This window comes from Myxine glutinosa, chromosome 14 (genome assembly GCF_964187855.1).
Source record: "Myxine glutinosa chromosome 14, kmMyxGlut1.1, whole genome shotgun sequence".
Taxonomy (NCBI): domain Eukaryota; kingdom Metazoa; phylum Chordata; class Myxini; order Myxiniformes; family Myxinidae; genus Myxine; species Myxine glutinosa.
In genome coordinates this window covers 20,390,461-20,411,043 of record NC_136274.1, presented here as the reverse complement: position 1 = coordinate 20,411,043, position 20,583 = coordinate 20,390,461, and the positions used below count along the sequence as shown (strand labels likewise).

General features: G+C 43.5%; 1 protein-coding gene across 1 annotated transcript in view; it reads left to right on the top strand.

The window, feature by feature from the left end:
- The window catches only part of LOC137439218 (multidrug and toxin extrusion protein 1-like), a 183,650-nt gene that overhangs the window by 52,851 nt on the left and 110,216 nt on the right, over window positions 1-20,583 (top strand). Inside the window, exon 8 of the mRNA XM_078767944.1 lies at window positions 8,009-8,106. Within this exon, the coding sequence (XP_078624070.1) occupies window positions 8,009-8,106 (98 nt within the window). The remainder of the gene's footprint in view (window positions 1-8,008; window positions 8,107-20,583) is intronic.

Here is a 20,583-nt window from a genome sequence, read left to right as displayed (position 1 = left end):
TCGAATTTTGGCCCGTTCCCAAATTCTTGGTGGCAGTACTGACACTCCCAAATGACATATATCTCTCCAATCAGCGTCCCCTTGGATAAACCACTGCGCCATAAGTGGGACTATTCCTGAAGGATGATCAAGTAGTAGGTCCTTAACCCTATTTTTCATTGCGGTTAAATCCGTCTCTTTCCATGGCACCCGTTCCCTTACTACGACGCCGTTCGCATTGATTCCCACGCATCGCACGGGGAACGCCCCTTTCACTTATATCGCACGTTCCACCGGTGCCTGATGCTCCACTAGTGAAGGGTATAATTTCCAACCTGGACCTATCGGAGGTGGGAACCCAGGGGTGTCAGTGCCACTATCTCCATCGTCCTCGACCTGAGGGGCTGATGGTCGAAGGGGTTTTTGAGTTCGGGGGGGGGGGAGGTGGGGGGGGTAGCCCATTCATTTCCCCTACAGCGTCCTGGTGTCGGGATGTACGTGCCTTAGATCCTGGGACTGGACCAAGGCCTTGGGAAGGATAGGGAACGGGGATTTCACCTTCCTCATCCTGTTCCTCCTCATCGGAGTTCATCTGGGCTACCATTAGCTGCTGGCTTGACTGCGCCATAAGCGCCTTAATCTGTTTAACCTGCTTCTTTCGTCCCTGGTTTCGCTCATCCTGGTATTTTCCCAACTCCCCTCGCAAACTCGCTTGTTTGGAGGCTGCCTGTCTCTTCAAGGCTTCTACCTTCCACCACCCATACACTTTCCACGAGTCCGGTGGGAGACTCTTCTTTTTCTTCTCCAAGGCGTCTAATGCCCCATATAGCACTTCCAACTTGTCTAATGCAAATGACCCTTCTTCCGGCCAAGGCGTACTCAGACCCTTGGTTAACTCAGCCCATGCTTTGCCCGGTTGCAAAGCGGCATACCCATGTTCTCTTTTCATATAAAACGCCGGGGTGTTCCTTAAAGGTTCTCCCTCTTTTCCTACCTTACTACCCATCGTCGTTCCTTCCTTGGGCTAATCCCTCCTGGTAGTTCTGAGATCGGGTCGCCGCCCGATCTTCACCACCCCTTTGTAATCTTAACTTAGGAAATACGCCGGGGTATTCTTAACCTGAGGGGTTATCCCTCCTAACCTCGGGCACCCTCCATAATTGATTCGTTAACCCACTGGCGCTCTGCTTAAATTTGGTTCGGGAGACACGCTCAGGTACAGTCGACAGAGGCCCGCCACACCCAAAAGAAGGGAAGAGGCTTTCCAATTTATGTGTGCAAAAAAATTTCTTACCTCAGCCAATTGTTGCCGGGCGGCCTGGCCTCCCCCCGACCTGAGGAGTGAGGAGCCACCTCGAACATGTAGCTGGATGTATCCCACTTCTGACACCAGATTTGTTGGTCTTCACTTTATAGGAAAGGAGAGAAAGACAAAGTTCGAGCGACAATGGTTTCATGAATATCAATTACAAACGCAATTGCGGAGTGAGGCTGGTAATGTAAAGCTCTACACATAAGCAGTACACAACCGAGGCACACACTGGAAAATCCAGTAAATGACAAGTCATTATATAGGCAAAAAATCAGATAACTTCTCTGCTGAAGACAAAGGAAAAACGGGCTCTATAGACGTCCACCGTGGTCCCTTCCTGCAGACGGGCCAAAGTTAGAATGCAAGGATGTGGGAATAAGATAGGGTGACCTTCTCAGGCCCTTATCTATACAAGCCAGGTCTGGGCAAGGCCAAAGGAAGTGTTCTCACAAAGGAGTCTAGTTGTTTACACTTGGCAATGAAGCATATAACAGTGGTTTAAATGATTGAGTACATACAAATCAAAGGATACATTATTAAATTCTACTCCACTCAAGGTTAACTTGAAGGCAACAAGAATTATATGATAAATCATCCACATTTAATTAATTTAACTTGTCAACATGTTTTCTTACATTCCGGGTCTTATCTCAATTTGGCACATGTTGAAAGATATTCCAAGGCTATTTCTAACCGAGCCGGGAACAACATGTTTTTCTGCAAGTAAATCCAGCTGTGTTAAGCAAGCCAAAGGAAAGACACAATTATATATATATTTTCAGGCGTTCTGATCATGTGGTGTATAGGGTCTAAACCCCCCTGCCCGACACTAGTACTTAGGTAACAGCGAATTTGGTCCTGAAACCCTATTTAGCGCTGCCCGAAGGGACGTAATAGGTCCCGGGTCACGCCAGATCAGTCAAAGACAAGGGGACTAATCCCCCCTTGGTAAGGGGAGAAGGCTGGCGGAAGACCCGCAACAATTGGTGTCAGGAGTGGGATTTGGAACCTGGGACCAAATTTTTCAGACAAAATTTTGGACACCAATTGTACATATTGGCCGCAACAATTGGTGTCAGGAGTTTGGATTAGGACCCGAAGTGCGCTTAACGCACTCGAAAATTAAGAGCGGACGAAATTTAATTATTAAAATCCTAAATTTTAATTCGTGCCATGGCTAGCCAAGATGGTCGAATGCCGGTGGGGTAAATGAGGAGGATGAGGAGTTAGAATCGATAACCCAGGACCCCCGGGAAGAATTGGGAGAAGAGGAGGACAGTGATGAGGGGCCGGCCGTAGGGGTAGGAAATGGCGGCACCTCGCACATGGCGGCGAGAGCCGAGCCCGCGGTGCCAATGGATATGGGCCTATTTATGACACACATGATGGCCTTTGTGGCCAAAACGGAGGATAGCCTGAGAGATATGGGAAAAGAAATGGGTAAAGTGACCGCAAAAATGGATACCCAGAGTGACAAATCCACCCGGAAATTGGAGGAGGCCAAAAATGAATTGGGAAGCAAAATGGGGGGCCAATTGAAGGAAATGCAGAACTTGTCCAAGAAGGAAATTGAATTGAAGAATTGAATGAAATTGAAGAACTTGTCCAAACCAATAATTTAATCATTTAAATCTGTTCAAATTTTGCGATGCCACATCATGTAGAAAGGCCACCTTCTCAACCATGTAGAAATGCATCAATAGACTACTTCCTTATTAATTTCAGTGATCTTTTTGAATTTAATTATGAAATTCACAAGTATGACACCAGATTCACCACTGATATACATTTTCCAAAACACAGAACTCTTCCTTGCTTTAGAACATAATATTCGTTTCTCCTTTTCTGGCCCCAAACTAAGGGCAGCTGGTATTAGAAAATCGCCGTCATTAAATAATTAATTTCTCAATTTGACTTGAGGAATATTTTCTCTTACGGTATTGTACATAGGCAAGGGGTTAGGTTAGGGTTGTTACATTAGGTATTGTAACGGTTGTTTTGTAACTGTATAACGGTATTGTTTCTCTTACGGTATTGTAACACTAGGTTAGGGTTAGGTTAGGTGTACATCTCGGGCCCCTCGCAGGAGATTGGAATCTCCCACGATGAAGCTAACTCTGAGGGTCTTTCAGTCACTCACCGCAGGCAGGTTTGTGGTCTTTCTGTCTTCTACTGACTCCTCTCTGGCCTAGCCCCCCCCCCCCCATCCCTGTCTGTGCTCTGTCCCCCAAATACTCCTCCAGGTCGCACAAGATCTGCCAGCAACCCTCTTATGGTGAAACTGCCAAAATCAAGAGTCTCTGCTCAGCTTCAATTCATTCCTCTTTTCTCCTGCCTCTGGAACAAACTCCCTCACTCTCTTCAATCCCACTCCTCCCTCCAGGTCTTTAAAACAGCTGTTCACCACCATCTCTCATCTTTCCCCCTCCAAAACTTGATCATTTCTACCCCTGTTAATTCACCCGAGATTCACTTTTCTGAAATACCAACTTCTTTCCTGGAAGTCATCGCCGTGGCCATGTATTTTTTTTACCTCTCCCAACCACTCTCCCTTCCCATGCCTCCTCCCCCCCAAGCCCTCTTCTTCCCACAGATCTCCTGATGTCCCTGCTCTCAAATGTTGTACTTGTGTGCTTCCCCCTCTCTCCCCATCTTGTCTCCTGCTCCATTTATTTTGTCTTGTGTCCGTTTGTATTTTTTTTGTCATTAATGTTAGCTCTCACACGAGCCTCGATCTTGTATACAAAACAAACAAAAAAAAATGGCGGACAAATCAACCAGGGACATTAAAAAAATGGGTGAACAATTGGAAAAGATGCAAAAGGGTCTGGAAAGCAAAATGGACACCCGAAAGAACGAATTGAGAAAAATGAGGGTGGCGTCGAAAAAGGAAACGAAAGAGATGGGGAAGGACGTAAGGCGCAGGTTGAGCGAAGAGGTCGCAAGGGGACGCGACGAGGTAATGCGGTGCGAGGAATGCGGGGAGAGCGAGGTAGAGCAGAGCGCAGCCAAGTTGACCGAGGGGGTAGAAATCGCGACTCGGGGTTTGGGAAAGCCGACGGCCGCCGAATTGGGAAATAAAATTTTATGTGCACCGGCGGTCGTCGAGCTGGATATAGAAAAGGAAATGTGCATAATTGAAATTGGGGCCGAAGAGATGGCAGAGATAGAATCAGAAATTAAATCGGAGATTGAGATGGAATGCAAAGTCTGGATTTGCATCGTGATGTCGTGCTGCCTAACCCCAATGAGAGTTTACAGGTGTTGGCGGAAAAGCCTGAGACGAAGGTCCTTAAGGTGAGTAGGAGCGTGTATGGCGCGAAAATGTTTGGCGCGAAAAGATTTTTGGCGCGCTTGGGATCGCGACGTAACCCGGGTGCTCGTGGAAGGTCCATGGTGCGATGTGTGAGGGTGAATGGCGGGCGTGTGCGAACGGCACCGAAGTGCGAGTGTATAACGGAGTGTATGTGGGAAGAGTGTGAAACCGAGTGTGAAACCGTGTGTGAAACAGAGTGTGCGATGGCCGAAGAGAGTGTGTGAGAATGCACACTGGAGCGTGTGGTAAAGAGTGTACAGGAGTGCACACCAGAGCACGTGATTGGGTGTGTACTGGGAGAGTGCACACCCGTGGGTGTTACAGAGTGTGTAACGAAGTGCGTAAGTAGTCTGAGTGCGTGAGGATGTGCGCGAGGGTGTGTGATGATGGAGTGTGCAAACGGCGTGAGTGCGCCTGAGTGGTGTGCACCTGAGTGTGCAAGAGAAGAGTGTGCACAGGAGAGTGTAGTAATGGAGTGTATGGGAGCGCCTCTGTGTGCGAGAGAGGAGTGGGTCACGTGTGGGTGTGAGAATGCGACTCGGGCATCGACCCAGACCGGGGGGTTAGCGCGTAGTGCGACGGATAGCCGACGCGAGCTCTCAGGGCGTGGTGTGCTTTGTGTGCAGCGGGAATCCGCGGGGATCGTTGCCGCGGCGGCGTGCACGATTCGTGCCGGGCCCCGCCCTGTATGGTCGGTGCCGTGCCTTGGCGGGAAAGGCGATCCGTACGGTTCAAGGGGGGGGGGGGGTAGGAGAGGTCGGAGCTTCACCCCCTGGCGCGCGCGGTGCTCCGACCGTGGGAGGCTGGGCCATCGTGCCGGGGACCGAAAGGCTCCGCGCAGAGATGGCGCCTGGAACCTTGGCCCAACAAAACCTCCTCCCCGAATCAAAAATGCCGGACGGACCCAACCAGCAGGAGACCAGGTACAGCAAATGGCCATTAAGAGTGCACTCTATACATATCTTATATAAAGTCAAGTGACTCACTGCTCTGCCAGCAAATGAACAGACACTCCTCAATGTCTCTATGACTTTTCCCAAGGCGAATGGGATTCACTCCGGCGGTCGATGGAACGAAATTCGCTCGAAGCCCGAATCTTGCTCTCCAGTCGATATCCGAAGCATGTACAGTGGGCAAGGATGCTCTTCCTGCCAAACTGTACAATGGCGCCCTCCAGAGGCGCACCTTCACCGCTCCCTCAGCAAACCGCAACGTAATTGGAGACGAAGCGGTCTCACCCACTCATCCCCGACAGACGGTAGGATGTTGGGAGTGAAGATGACAAAAAACAAACGTTCACCAGTGTCCGAAGCATGGGGTTCAAAATGGCTGACGGCTCTGGCTTGAGCCGATGCTTAGAGGCAAGGATTCGTCGGAATCTCAGCGCCCCAAATCTGTCTACGCAGATTTCTCCACTCCAGCGAATATTCTTATCACCGGATGTCCCTTCCAGGAACTCAAAATCCCCTCGCGGCTGTTGGTAAACCTGGCTCGTTATGGAGCGCTGATGTCACGCCTCCTCTCCAACTTGGGTCGCCCTGCTTCGTTTTCTCTTCACCTTCTCGTCTTTCCAGTTCGGTGTCCTGTATCATTTAAAGTTAGTCTTTTTAACTTTAAATAACCGTTCCTGAATAATAAGCCTTTTGAAGATAAATATAGCACATAATATCAGAACTACGTCAAGTGGGTGAAAACCACAATAACGGAAGTCACGAATCGGTAACACTTCCTCAACTTCCTTCTCAGTTATCTTCTCTGCCGGTCCTAAAACTGGGTTACTCTCTATGTTGTCATCCCATAGAGAGTAATAACCTTACTTAGGGTAATAACCTTTACATTTCTTTTGTAAATGTTGTTGCAAAATAATGATTTATAAAGCCTGTTATCTTGCTATCAACACTCACCAACTTCCATTGCCAGCTATCAATGGTTCCACACTTGTATTAGCCTGGTCTTTACCCCATGTAAATTTAAAAAATAATGATTTTCTAATACCCTTGCCCATGTCCTTGTCATTTTTTTTTTGGCTTGCCTTGTTATTAGTCCCCTACTGGTGTACACCGGAGGGGACTATAGGTTTGCACGCCGTCCCTCCGTCTGTCCGTCAGTCTGTCCGTCCGTCAGTCCGTCACGCAAAGAACAGTTTTCCGGACTTTTTTTTCTAAACTCTGAATGCTCATGATTTCAAACTTGGCACATGGTTTCCTCATGATAGGGTACAGATCGAGTTCGAACTTCACGACGTTTCGATCATTTTTGACAAAGTTATCGCACTTTGAACTTTGGGAATTCTGATGATCCTTAACTCAGTGCCATTTTAAGTTTTAATTTCCTTTAAAAAGATTTTCTCTGCAATAATAGGACCGATTGAGATCAAATTTTCACCGTAGTGGGGACTCGGTCTGTAGAATATTTTAATGGTAATTATGACGTCACAGGTCACGTGGTTCGGCCGCCATATTGTTTTTCGTGAAAACACGAAAACCCCTTTTTCTCTGCAACGGCTGAACAGATTGAGGCCAAGCTTTGCAGGCAGAATCGCATACCCAAGACGAACAGAAAAGTCAGCGAGCATGACGTCTTGCGTCACATGGTTTCAGAGTTATGACGTTTTTAAGCATGAACCTTTAAAACCTAGCTCCTCCCTAATTTTTGATCCAATCGAGGGGAAACTTCACAGATCTGTTCAGCATGTCAGTCTACTAAAATGTCCTTTTGGAATTTGCGATAGGGCATGTGGTTTGGCAGATATCGTTAATTAAACGAAAAAAGAAATGTTTTTTAAATGGATATCTTTTGTTTATTCGAGAGTTCTCCTCAAGCCGCACCGCGCGCCCTCAGCCTAGTCTGCGAACGTCAAAAGCGCGACAAAGCGCGTGCTTTCGGGAGGGGCGGAGCCAAGCCGAACAACATATATATACACATCGATCATTGATCGTGAACCGGAAAATATAATAAATTACTGATATTTAGCGACTCGAAAGGTTCTTTAACAACTTTTTTTCTCATGCTTCTGCTGACCTGTCTGCAAGGTGTATAAATCGAAGTCACGAGTGCGAATCACAGGTGAGCCCGTCCTGAGGTAATTAGCGATTGGGAACGATTTAGAACCTGTGAGTAAATAACCCTTGGTAATTTCCCCAACAGTTTTCCGGACGACAGACTGCCGGTAGGGGACATGTATTGCAGCGCAATACTCAGAATGCTTGTTTTGGTAGCAATCCTCTGCTTAGTCACTTAACCATCAGAGCCTGTTTCCAGTCCTGTTGTTTTGTCCCTAACAAATTCCTTCTGCTCATCCTTCATCGCAAACCTTAATTCCCTGTTCAACCACTGTGGTCTCTTTTTGCCTCGAGCTTCACATCTCACTCCTTATTGCTGTATTTCTCTTTGTGCCACAGGGGAGCTGCCATTGCACATGCACTCAACTTCTACTTCCAAATGATTTGTCTGATGATTTACATCTGGTGGAGAGGATGTGTATCTTCTACATGGGGAGGTAATAGATCCATACCCACATATTGTACAAACAACAGCACAAAGTAGAGAATGCTTTAACATCAAGTTGAATTTACACCCTTATTGTCCCCCGTCGCACCGCGGAGCGAAAGGGGGACTATGGTTTTCCCCTCCGTCCGTGCGTGCGTGCGTGCGTAGGCGAAGGCCCGCATTCGAATTTGGTGTGTGGGTGCAACCCACGTCAAAATCCAAGATGGCCGCCGCCATGTATGTCTGATGCCATGTCTGTCTGAACATTGTGAGCTGAATATCTTGAAAAATAAGAGAAGTACCAACTTCTAATCTGGTGTGTGGGTGTATCTCGGCATAAGGAAGAACTCCATTGAAAATTGGCTCGCCACGTCAAAATCCAAGATGGCCACCACCATATATATGTCTGAACTTTGTGAGCTGAATATCTTGAAAAATAAGCAAAGTACCAACTTATAATCTGGTGTGTGGGTGTATCTAGGCACAAGGAAGAACGCTATTGAAAATTGGGTCGCCACGCCAAAATCCAAGATGGCCGCCGCCATATATATGTCTGAACCTTGTGAGCGAAATATCTTGAAAAATAAGCAAAGTACCAACTTATAATCTGGTGTGTGGGTGTATCTAGGCACAAGGAAGAAAGCTATTGAAAATTGGGTCGCCACGCCAAAATCCAAGATAGCCGCCGCCATATATATGTCTGACCCTTGTGAGTGAAATATCTTGAAAAATAAGCAAAGTACCAACTTATAATCTGGTGTGTGGGTGTATCTAGGCACAAGGAAGAACGCTATTGAAAATTGGTTCGCCACGTCAAAATCCAAGATGGCCGCCGCCACGTGTGTCTGAACCTTGTGAGATGAATATCTTGAAAAATAAGCGAAGTACCAACTTTTAATTTGGTGTGTGGGTGTATCTCGGCAAAAGGAAGAACGCTATTGAAAATTGGGTCGCCACATCAAAATCCAAGGTGGCCACCGCCATGTGTGTCTGAACCTTGTGAGATGAATATCTTGAAAAATAAGCGAAGTACCAACTTCTAATTTGGTGTGTGGGTGTATCTCGGCATAAGGAAGAACGCTATTGAAAATTGGGTCGCCACGTCAAAATCCAAGATAGCCGCCTTGCGTCTTCCACTTTGTCAACTCGCATCACTTCACCGACGGGGGACCTAGGCGTAACGCTTGTTTCATTTGCATGGAGGATCTTGTATAAAACACTTATTAATCCCCAACCAGGAGGTAGGTTCGCCCTCTGTCTGCCTTTCCATCCATCCCACATGTGGTTTCTGCGCCTTTTTTCAATACTCTTTAACATATTCAACTGACACCTTTATTATGACAAGTTACAGAAAAAGTTTGAGTTTTGGGACGTTTTGCGAATTTTTCAAGGAGCTGTGCCCTTTTACTTGGAACAAGAACATTCATTGGGACCGGTCGGGGACTTGTACTGCAAAGGGAAAATCAAAGTCTCTCAAGACTCTCTGCTCACCTTCACTCTTTCATTCCTCTTTACTCCCACCTCTGGAACAAACTCCCTCACTCTCTTCAATCCCACTCCTCCATTCCAGGTCTTTAAAACAGCTGTTCGCCACCATCTCTTATCTTCCCCCATCCAAAACCTTGATCTTTTCTATCCCAGTTAATTCACCCCAGATCCACTTTTTTGAAATACCAACTTCTTTCCTGAAGGTCCTTGCAGTGTCCATGTGTTTTATACTCCCCCCCCCCCCCCTTCCCACGCCTCCTCCCCCAAGCCATCTCCCTCCCACAGATCTCTCGATGTCCCTGCTCTCAAATGTTGTGCTTGTGTGCTTCCCCCTCTCTCCATATCTTGTCTACCGCTCCCCTTATTATATGTTTTACGAGTCCGTTTTTTTTTTTTTTTGGTGATAAATGTTATCTCTTTCACGAGCCTCGGTCTTGTATCCCAAAAAAAAAAACGCCTCCTCCCCCTCTTCTTGTGACAGATATGCAATAATAACAAGTTGCAATAAATACCATTTCAAGCCTAAATAATTTGCCTATTTCAACATGATTTAACATCGTACAGTACTTTTATTTTTGAGAGTCATTACAAAAGTTGTCACCCCACCTATATAAGACACATTGTTTACCTAATCTCCATCCTTTTCTATTGCACTTCGTTCAGCAATCTGTCGACAATTTGATCCCAGCACCGAGGCCGTTCCTCTGAAATGTCATTAACACAGATGTTTTGACTGTGCACATCCTTTTTTTCTCCCACTAACAATAACACCCATTGTTGAACAGTCTCACATGCTGTGAGGGCTCAGGAAAAATTGAAACGTGGATTGGAAAAAATGTATTGGCGAGTGCGAAGCATTTCTCTGTTCGCATTATTACCTCCGCCACCAAAGGTGGATGGAGGTTATGTTTTCACCCCGATCTGTCTGTTTGTCCGTTTGTGAACAAAATATCTCAAAAAAGTTGTCAATGGATTCGGACGAAATTTGGCAGAGTTGCAGCGTAGGTGACAAAGACGAAATGATTAGACTTTGGTGAAGATCCGGATCCGGCTACAAGAATGTTTTCAGTGATTCTTCACCATTGGGAGATAGGGCCAAAACGATACGTAGCAGGATATCTCAAAAAGTTGTGGACGGATTTGGACGAAACTTGGTGGACTGTTTGGTTGTCTGACAAAGACGATTCGTTTCGATTTTGATGAAGATCTGAATATGGATTCAGATATGAGAATTATTGAATTTTTAAAGTGATTCTTACCCATTGCGAGATAGGGCCAAAAACAATACATAGCAGGATATCTCAAAAAGTTATGGATGCATTCGGATGAAACTTATTGGACAGGTTGGGTGTGTGACAAGGAAGAATCGATTCAATTTTGGTAAAGATCAGGATCCAGCTCGTAGAATTTTAAAGTGATTCTTCACCATTGAGTGATATGGCCAACCAGGCGAAGGTCTGCTCTCTACTGAGTGCCGTTCTAGTTTACCAATTATTTCATAGAGACAAGGTTTATGAGGGTCTACAATCACAATATGTATTCACAATAATCACGATATGTAAAATCCCAAAAAGTGTTATTGACAATGCGGGACCCCAAAAAATCAAATCATAACAATGTTTCAACAAGCCCAAGCCCATAAGAGCGCATGGTATGTCAGAATGCATGGTAAGTAACGTTACATTATGTAGTCAAGCATTACATTACGCAAATTACAAAAACCATTGGCTTTGTTTGGGTCGTGTGTTATTAACGATGAGGGACACCGAAAAATCTCATCGTATGTCGAATCATAAGGTTTATTCAAGTCCGTGGGAACACACTGTATGTCAAAACACACTGTGAGGTGTTGAGTTGATTTTTTAAAGCGCATTAAATATGTGTTTCTCAATCGTACTATTCATCTTTTAAGAGTGCTTTAAATGCGCGTTTTCCAATCAGCCCATTACTGGATATTGTCACAGGGTTTGACCCACACTGCGGTCATTCCTCTTTTATTCTATTCATGCTGTGGACAATTTCGTTCTTTGGGTTTTACAGTTTTTGAATATGGCTTTATTTAGTAGTCGGTGGTATATTGTTCCATGGCATGCTTTTTACATGCCTTCTGTTCTGCCTCAATGCTTCTTTGTTGCTGTTGTTGGATGGCACTGGACAGTTCTGTCTTAGAAGACCGTGGCACGGAGACAGACGATCAATCTCCCAGGAGCGACACAAAGATCGCCTACATCCATGATGGTGTACCCCCGCATCCAGGATGGTGTACCCCCGCCTTGACAAAGTTAGGGGAGAGAGAGAGAGAGAGAGAGAGAGAGAGAGAGAGAGAGAGAGAGAGAGAGAGAGAAAGAGAAAGAGAAAGAGAAAGAGAGAAAGAGAAAGAGAAAGAGAAAGAGAAAGAGAAAGAGAAAGAGAAAGAGAAAGAAAGCCTTTTTCTATGTCCTTTTATTACAAAAGTATAAAAAAACAAATGATGATTCAAAGAAAACAATCACAACAGTTGCACAAACCTTTACATGATAAATAAGCAAAATATAAGTAAATAAATAAGCAAGTATTAAGGAAATCAACTACATAGTGAATACTAACTGACCCTAAGCTATTTTGCAAAATGCATCTTTCACACACCACTGCTTCTCAAAGAGTTGTACCTCAGAACAACAACAAAATTCCAGCTTAACTCTTGACACACAGAGAGCTTTAAACATTTCCAAAACATCTGTACTATACGAATCATTACGTATCTTTGATTGCCTGGTCTTATATATTGCCAACTTGGCTTGCGCAAGAAAGAAATGAATTAAAATTGTTGTTGGGGAATTGAACCGCCCAGTCGGGCCAAAAATAAAGGCAGGAAAATCAAAAACAAAGGATTGCCATGCAAGTAACATTTCAAAGAAAAAAAAATAAAGGCATTAACCGGTCACAGCGTACATACGCATGGGGCAAGGTTTCAGCTTGTCCACAAAATGGACACTGCTCACTTATCGCTTGTGAGAAGCGGTGAATTAGGGAATTTGTGGGTAGGATCCAATGAGCAATTCTCCATTGAAGATCCCCAACACGTTTCGGCCTAGTCTTTTTATAGTACCACCCCAAAGTAGGGTAAGGGGAGGGGTATTCAGCAGGACTACAGGCCATCTACAGGGTACAGGAGAGGACAACGAAGGAAAAAGGATTTTTAAGCATTGCACATACGGGGTCTTTCAATTGCTCCCAGAAAAGGATAGAGAGTGGCCAAAACTAATCGGTTACAAACTGAGAGAACCAGATAGACAAAGATTGGGGAAGGGTGAAGAAGATTCAGAGGTGGGTACAGGAGGGTTGCTTGCCCAGCCATTTGAGGCAGAGTAGATGTGAAGCACCATTTTCAAAAAGCTGTCAACTCTGCGACGCGATCTAATGCCAACCGTCGAAGCCAGAGCGGTAGCACTGATCCACCTCTAATTGGTGGCGTTTCTCAATTGACACACTTTTGTTACTGAGGCATTTATAAACTTTTGAATGAAGGTGCTTTCATTTACACACTCACCAAATACCGTGTTGTGAAATAATGGTTCGTTGAAGAACATGGATCGAACATAAGTCGAGGGGTCACAGAGACAGGTAAAGGCTTGCCACGCATTCATTAGGCTTTGGTGAAAGGCAGGCAGCATCGATAGGTCTATCTTGGTCGAGTCCATCAGGAACAGTTCCTGTGCAAGTTCCAACTTCCCCGCTTGACGTACGATGCAGCTGGTAAGCTGTCTACAGGCCAAACATGGTTCAGACATGAAGCACCATGTTGTTCGTAGGCAGAAAGCCATGATGCGGCACTTGACATTGCCCATCCCTTGGCCACCCTCTGCAGTTGGTAAGTTTAGAATCTCTGGTCTCAGCCAATGCTTTCCGGACCAGAAGAAATGGGTGATGCATTTTTGTATGTCCTCCACCAAAGTTTTGGGTGGCTGAAAGGAAAGAAACTTGTACCATAACTTAGTGGTGACCCGACTGTTGATGACTCGTACCCTACCTCGGTAAGACAGTTGGCAGAGCAAGTTCTTCCATTTCAGTAACAGTACTTCAATGTGTGCCAACAAGCCTTCCCAGTTATGCCTCACAAACTATCCCTCAGGGAGAGGAGGAGGGAGAGGAAATAGGGGGGCAGGTAGGGGGTAGGTAGAGGGTAGGTAGAGGGTTGAAGCCACAGCGCTTCTGTTTTTGTCCAATTTATCTTGGCCGATGATGCCCTGCTGAAGACGTCCAAAGCACTCATCATCAAATCAATGTCTTCTGACTGTCTGATGCAGACACAGATGTCATCTGCATAAGCAATGGTTTTTAAGGGGTGGGTTCCAAAATTAACACCAGACAAGGACTTCCGAAAGGTATTTAAGAGGGGCTCAAGGGATAAAGCATACAAAATTCCTGACAGAGGGCAGCCCTGCCTTACCCCTCTCACAACACAAAAGGGGGGTCCAAGTTCATTGTTTATCTTTCAGATAGCCAATATGTTTGAATAACATAATTGTATATGGGATAGAAAGAGAGGTCCAAAACCAAAACATTTTAGCACTTCAAAAAGATATGTATGAGAAACACAGTCAAACGCTTTCTCCTGGTCGAGGAAGATCAAGCCACAACTTTCATAATTAATTTCACAGATTTCAATGACATCTCGGACAACAGAGATATTATCCTGAATATTTCGACCAGGAACACAATAAGTCTGGTCCATGTGTATGATGTCTACTAGTCGGGGTGGGAGACGCAAGGCCAAAGCCTTTGAGAGAATTTTATAGTCCGTACACAAGAAGGACACTGGCCTCCACTGTGATGTGAGCAATAAATTTCATTTTTTAGGAAGCAAAGTTAGCACGGCTCTCCTGCAGCTCAGTGGAAGTTCACCCTTCTTCAAGCTCTCCAGGAAAACCTGAAGCAAATCAGGTCCAATCAAGTCCCAAAATTCCTCCAAATCTCCAAATCTCCAAATCCGTTCTTTGCTTTTGCGTTAGTGTCAAACATCATCAAACAAGTCCGGAACAAGTTCTGCATCGACATCTGTTGCCTGGTAAAGTGTAGAGAAGAAGAGTCCTGCATCCTTCTTGATTTGTGCAGGGTTGGTCGTGATTGAATTATCAGGACGTTTCAAAGCAGTAATTAGGGAATGAGGAAATTTTGTTTCAAAATCAAAGAAAAACCGGGTCAGAGAATCCAGGAGGTAAAGTTGCTGAAAGCGTAGTCTCGATAGCGCTCCTTGGGTTTGATTAGAAATTATATTATTAAGAAGAGACTTCTTCTCACATAGTCTTAGTTTCTTTTTGGGGGTAGGATGGGTTTTTTAATTTGTTTGAATCTGGAGAATCTCCTTCCCCAGCCCCACTTTCATTCTGCGTTCTACCTGTGTGTTTAGAAAACAAAACTGTTGACAGAAACTTCCAATTTGGACTTGGACCTTTATGTTGTCCCACCACTATTGCTGGTCCTTAAACCTGGATTTGGAGCCTCTCAGTTTGGACCACACCCTCTCAAAGGCATTCCTAAAGGAGGGGTTATCTAATATGGAAATGTTTAGTTTCCAAAAAGAGTGGCGATTTGGAGATAACCCGACACGGTAACTCATGGTAATGAGGTGATGGTCGGAGAAACCAGACGGGGAAATTTCAGTGGTGTGGGAGAGGTTGGCAAATGGCAAATTCATATAAAATCTATCAAGTCTGGTAAGGGCCACTTGATTATTGGCAACCTTACACCAGGTAAATTGATGGGTACCTGGATTTTGTATCCGCCAGACATCTTGAAAACCAAAATCTCTTATTATTTTAGATAACAGTCTGGCTGGTCCGGGGTGAGGTTCTGCGCCATTCCGATCGCACTCCGGTTGCAGGGTGCAATTAAAATCACCGCCTATTATAATGCACTTCTGCAAGTCTAACTGCATAATGTGGAGTCGTAACCTGTCATAGAAGGTTCGTCGGTTTGTGCCCTTTGAAGGGGCATATACATTTATTGAAGTAAATTTAATGTCTCCATCAACAAAATCCAGTGAAGCTAAGTGACCTGGGATTATTTCCTGAAATGAGAGTTGGAGCGGGCAAAAATGGGGATTAATTAGAAAGCAAACTGTTGCTGCACGAGAGGTTGAATCGCTAAAGTAGCCTGCTTTTTTCCTCATTCGATTCCATATAGCGTGAGACGATGGAGTAGAGTGGGTTTCTTGTAAGAAAGCCACATCTAGTTTCCGTTGCCTTACAAGGTTGACCACTTGGAGCATCCTAGATGGCTCGCACCACCATTTATATTGAGGCTACCAAAAATAGTCATAGAGATGTAAAAGAGGTAAGGAAAGGGAGATATGCATTATGCATATCATCCTTTTAGTTCATTCTTTGCCTCAACAATGTGTTTCTTGAGCCTACTGCATTGGGGTTCCGTGAAATTGTGGTCACTGGGTCGGCGAATAATACACCTTGCCGTTTCAATAAACCCATGTAGATCAGAAAAATGATCTTTTGTTTCAATAAATCATTTTCTGAAATTCTAGTTCAGAAACTTGAGTATTTGCGATGGTAAGACGTTGGAATCACTGTATGTGGGGAATTCCTCAATGTCGTAGGATTCCTCCTCAGACATGTCAGAAGCACTATCTGGGACCCCTGGCTCTTGAGACACCAGAATACTCTGTGGTGTGCAGGTGTCATCCTGCCCTGTTTCTGTAGGAACAGGTTGAGGGAGAGGTTACACCAGAACCCCGGGTAATGTGTGTGGGGGAGGGGGGGGCGGTGCGGGGGAGGGGCGATTCTGCAACCTGTTGCACAATTTGATGTTCTTCTTCCGGACAATCATTGTGCTCAGGTCCATTTTCTAAATTGGCCGGTACAACGACTATTTGATTTGAACGATCGCCATCAGGTGCGTTGGAACACTGAGGGGTCGAAATTTGCTCTTCCCCCCCCCCCCCCAGTCGAGTTTGCACTCCAACCTCAACTGGAGGTAGCGCAGGCAACTCCTCAACATGAGGCTGAGGGTCCATATCGGCAGCAGGCAGAGGATCTGCATTCACATTTAGCAATACTTCATATCGATTATTCATCGATGTTTTATCAGGTGGTACTGAGTCCAATGCATCGGAGTCCAACACCACCTTCTTTTCTTTACAGGGTGGAGGGACATTCCGAGGTGTTTTCCTCTTTCTCAAAGAGGAGACAAGTGTAAAACCATCCCAAACGTTATCATTTTCGGAGGTTTTCGATGTCGATGGTACGTTTTCTGTCACAGCATCACTGATGCCATCAGGGGGTGTTGTCTGCTCTGCCACTGCTCGGCCAATTTGTGGACAAAACTGTTTTAGATGCCCAAAGTTCTCACAGCCGAAACATTTTAACTTTTCCGTGGACGCGTATACCTGGTACTCGTGATTATCCACACAAAACGTAAATACTGCGTTGAGCACATTGTCCACATTGGATGCAGGAAATACAATGTACGCTTGCCGCCGGAAGGACATGATGTGTTTAGCCTGCTCGTTGCGACACCCCAGAGATAACATCGTGATCTCGGACACCCCAGAGATAACATCGTGATCTCCGACACCACTGTACCTACCGAGAAAGCTCTTTTAAAATTAAATCATTTTTCAGGAATGGGGGACAATTTGATATCAAGACTTTCACGGATGGGGTGTCCAGTGGGGAGACCAGGACAAAATGTCCATTCTCGGTTTTCCGGTCGCCACAATTTATGTACAAGCTGCTCTTCAGCTACGAATATTACCAGGCGTTTATTCATCCGTGAAGCTGCACGGATTTTCTCGAGCCCGATTATGTTACCCACCGCAATGGCGATGTCTTCCACGGTGACCTCGTTATGGGGAACGCAAACCACGCCATGTTTCCGCGTAAAGCCCTCAAAGGCCGCGTAGCGGGAACATGCCGACATTACGACGATCGGAAAACCCTCGGCCTTAGCCGAGATGGATTTGGGGAGGGTGGACTGTTTTCTGTACAAGTAGGGGAAAAAAGGGAAAAGCGCTACTCGGCATACACCAGCACGAGCGAAACTATCGCGAGGAAACACAACTCTCAATGAGGAAAAGGGAGGGAAATCACGACAACCCGTCAGAGTGTCGATGGACTCACCCCTCGATCCCACCGAAAGGCGTGGGCTCTCTCTCCCTCTCTGTATCTCAGGGGAAGAAACGAAAGTGGAGAAAAATGAAAATAGAGATAGCAACACAAGCGAGGATTGCAATGGAGGCGGGGAGGGGGGTGAGGGGAACGAGTTTGGTGAGGGACCTTGGCGAGTATCATGATTTGTATCTTAAAACCGACGTCTTACTACCAGCCGATGTCTTTGAAACCTTTAGAATGGTTTGTCATAATAAACAATCATATGGGTTGGATCCCGTCCACTACTACACTGCTCTTGGATTAGCTTGGAGTGACATGCTAAAAATGATGAAACAGAAGTTGGATTTAATCAGTGATGAAGATATGCTTTTGATGATAGAAGAGGCTAAAAGAGGAGGAATATCACAAGTATGTTCTTAGAGATATGCTAAAGCTAACAATAAGTATCTTCCTAATTATGATACGAAAGATAGTTCTTATCTGATGTATTACGATTCTAATAATTTGTATGGATGGCCTATGTCTCAAGCTCTACCTTATGGAGGACTCAACTGGGTTGAAGAGAAAGATTATGAAAAGGTTTTACAAAACATCGTTACATCCTCACAAAATGAATTGGATGATTCGGAAGTTGGACATTATTTTGAGGTTGATTTGAAATATCCTGAAGAACTCCATAATCAACACGACGACCTACCATATGCCCCGACCAAATAATGTCCGAAAGAAGAATGGCGAAGTGATTATATCAACAAACATTTAATATAAAAGGTAACCCAACAGAAAAATTACTTACTACATTATATGATAAAGAACTTACTACATTTATTATATGAATAAATATATATATATTTATTATTTAATATGATAAAGAAAATTATGTTTTACACCAAAGGAACTTAAAGCAATATTTATCAGCAGGATTGACACGAAAGAAGATTCATAGTTATACAGTTTAACCTAAGTCATTAGTTGAAGAAGTATATTGATTTTAACACACAAAGGAGAACCGAAGCAAAAAATGATTTTGAGAAAGACTTTTATAAATTGATGAATAATTCTGTATTTGGAAAGACGATGGAAAATCTTAGGAATAGAGAAAACATAAGACTTACTACATCTTTCGAGCAAGCAGCAAAATTAATTAATAAACCTAGTTTTCAAAGAGAAGTGGTGTTTTCAGAGAACTTTGTTGCTATTCATTTGCAAAAAGAGAGTATTAAAATGGATAAACCTATTTATATAGGAACGACGGTTCTTGATTTATCAAAATTACTAATGTATGATTATCTTTACAATAACTTGAAGAAGAAATATCAAGATAATGTTTCTCTACTTTATATGGATACGGATAGTTTCATTTTAGAAATTAAGACGGAAGATGTTTATTCAGATAAGCTTGAGGATAGTGACTCGTCTGATATGAGCAATTATAAGCCAACTGATAAGTTGTTTTCCTCAAAGAATAAAAAGGTTATTGGAAAGTTTAAGGATGAATTCGGAGGAAAGGTAATGACTGAATGTGTCGGATTGAGAGCTAAGGCTTATGCTTATAAATATATTGATGATAATAATATTGAAAGATGTGATAAGAAGTTAAAAGGAATAAAGAAAGGGGTTATCAAAGAAGAAATAGAGTTTGAACATTATTATAATTGTTTAACTTTAAAGAAAGAGGAGTTTAGAAAAATGAATACGATAAGAAGTTATACGCATCAGTTATATAAGGAGGAGGTGAACAAAAAAGCTCTTGAGGCTTATGATGATAAAAGGTTTATTTTAAACAATGGAATTGATTGTCGCTCTAAAGGAAACATTGACATAATCAAAAAGAAATTAAACTAACAAATAAAATGAGTTCTTGTATCAAGTGTAAAAAGAAAACCAAAACTAAAAATATATCGTATGATATAAATAAAGCGAATAAAGTTTATGAAAAGGGAGAATGTGTAATATGTGGGACTAAAAAGTGTCGATTCATTTCATCTAAAAGTGGGGGTGATATACAAATATTTATATCAGGTAGTACTTACTTTTTCCACAATGCGAAATTTGCATTTATGTTTATTTAAATTATACAATGGACTACAAAATGTAAATGTTTCATGATATTTGTTATATTATATCACCTTTATCTATCAATATTGTTGAAATGAATATCAAATAGCTGTATGTTGAAATATGTTGAAAAAGTCAAAACTTTACATGGGGTGTACTTACTTTTTCACGTGACTGTATAACAATGTGGTACATTCATCTACTAAAGAAAAACTGTCAGAAACAGTTACAAAATTAGATTATGAAAAGAAGGTTAATTTGAGAAAACCAAAGTTCAAAGTTGGTGATGTTGTAAGAATATACAGATGGAAAAGTCATTTTGAGAAGGGTTATACAAAGAGATGGACTAATGAACTTTTTTAAATCGTTGGGGTAACGGATACAGTACCTTGGACTTATAAGTTATATGATTTACATGGAGAAGAAATCTTGGGGTCATTTTATTCACAAGAGTTACAAAAGACAAAACTTGGCGAATAAATTATTTAAAAATTGATCTTTAGTGTAAAGAAACATTGCGTTATTAAAATAAGTAATGCTTTTTTACGCTCGATCAAAACATTCAAACAAGTTTAAAGCCCTGTTTGAATTATTATATCATAATATGAATACCGTTTGTTTCACGATAACTGCCAAAGGTTTACATCTTGAAACGTATACGATGCAAAACATACTGATCAAAGTTATATTACCCCGCGATTGTTTCGAGGAATATTATTACAACCACATGGATATGTTTCACATTGGACTTGGATTACACATCAAACTGTTTTGCAAATGTATCAAAAGTAAAGCAGAGCTCGTTTTTAAAATGGAAACACCTTTTGAATTTATCG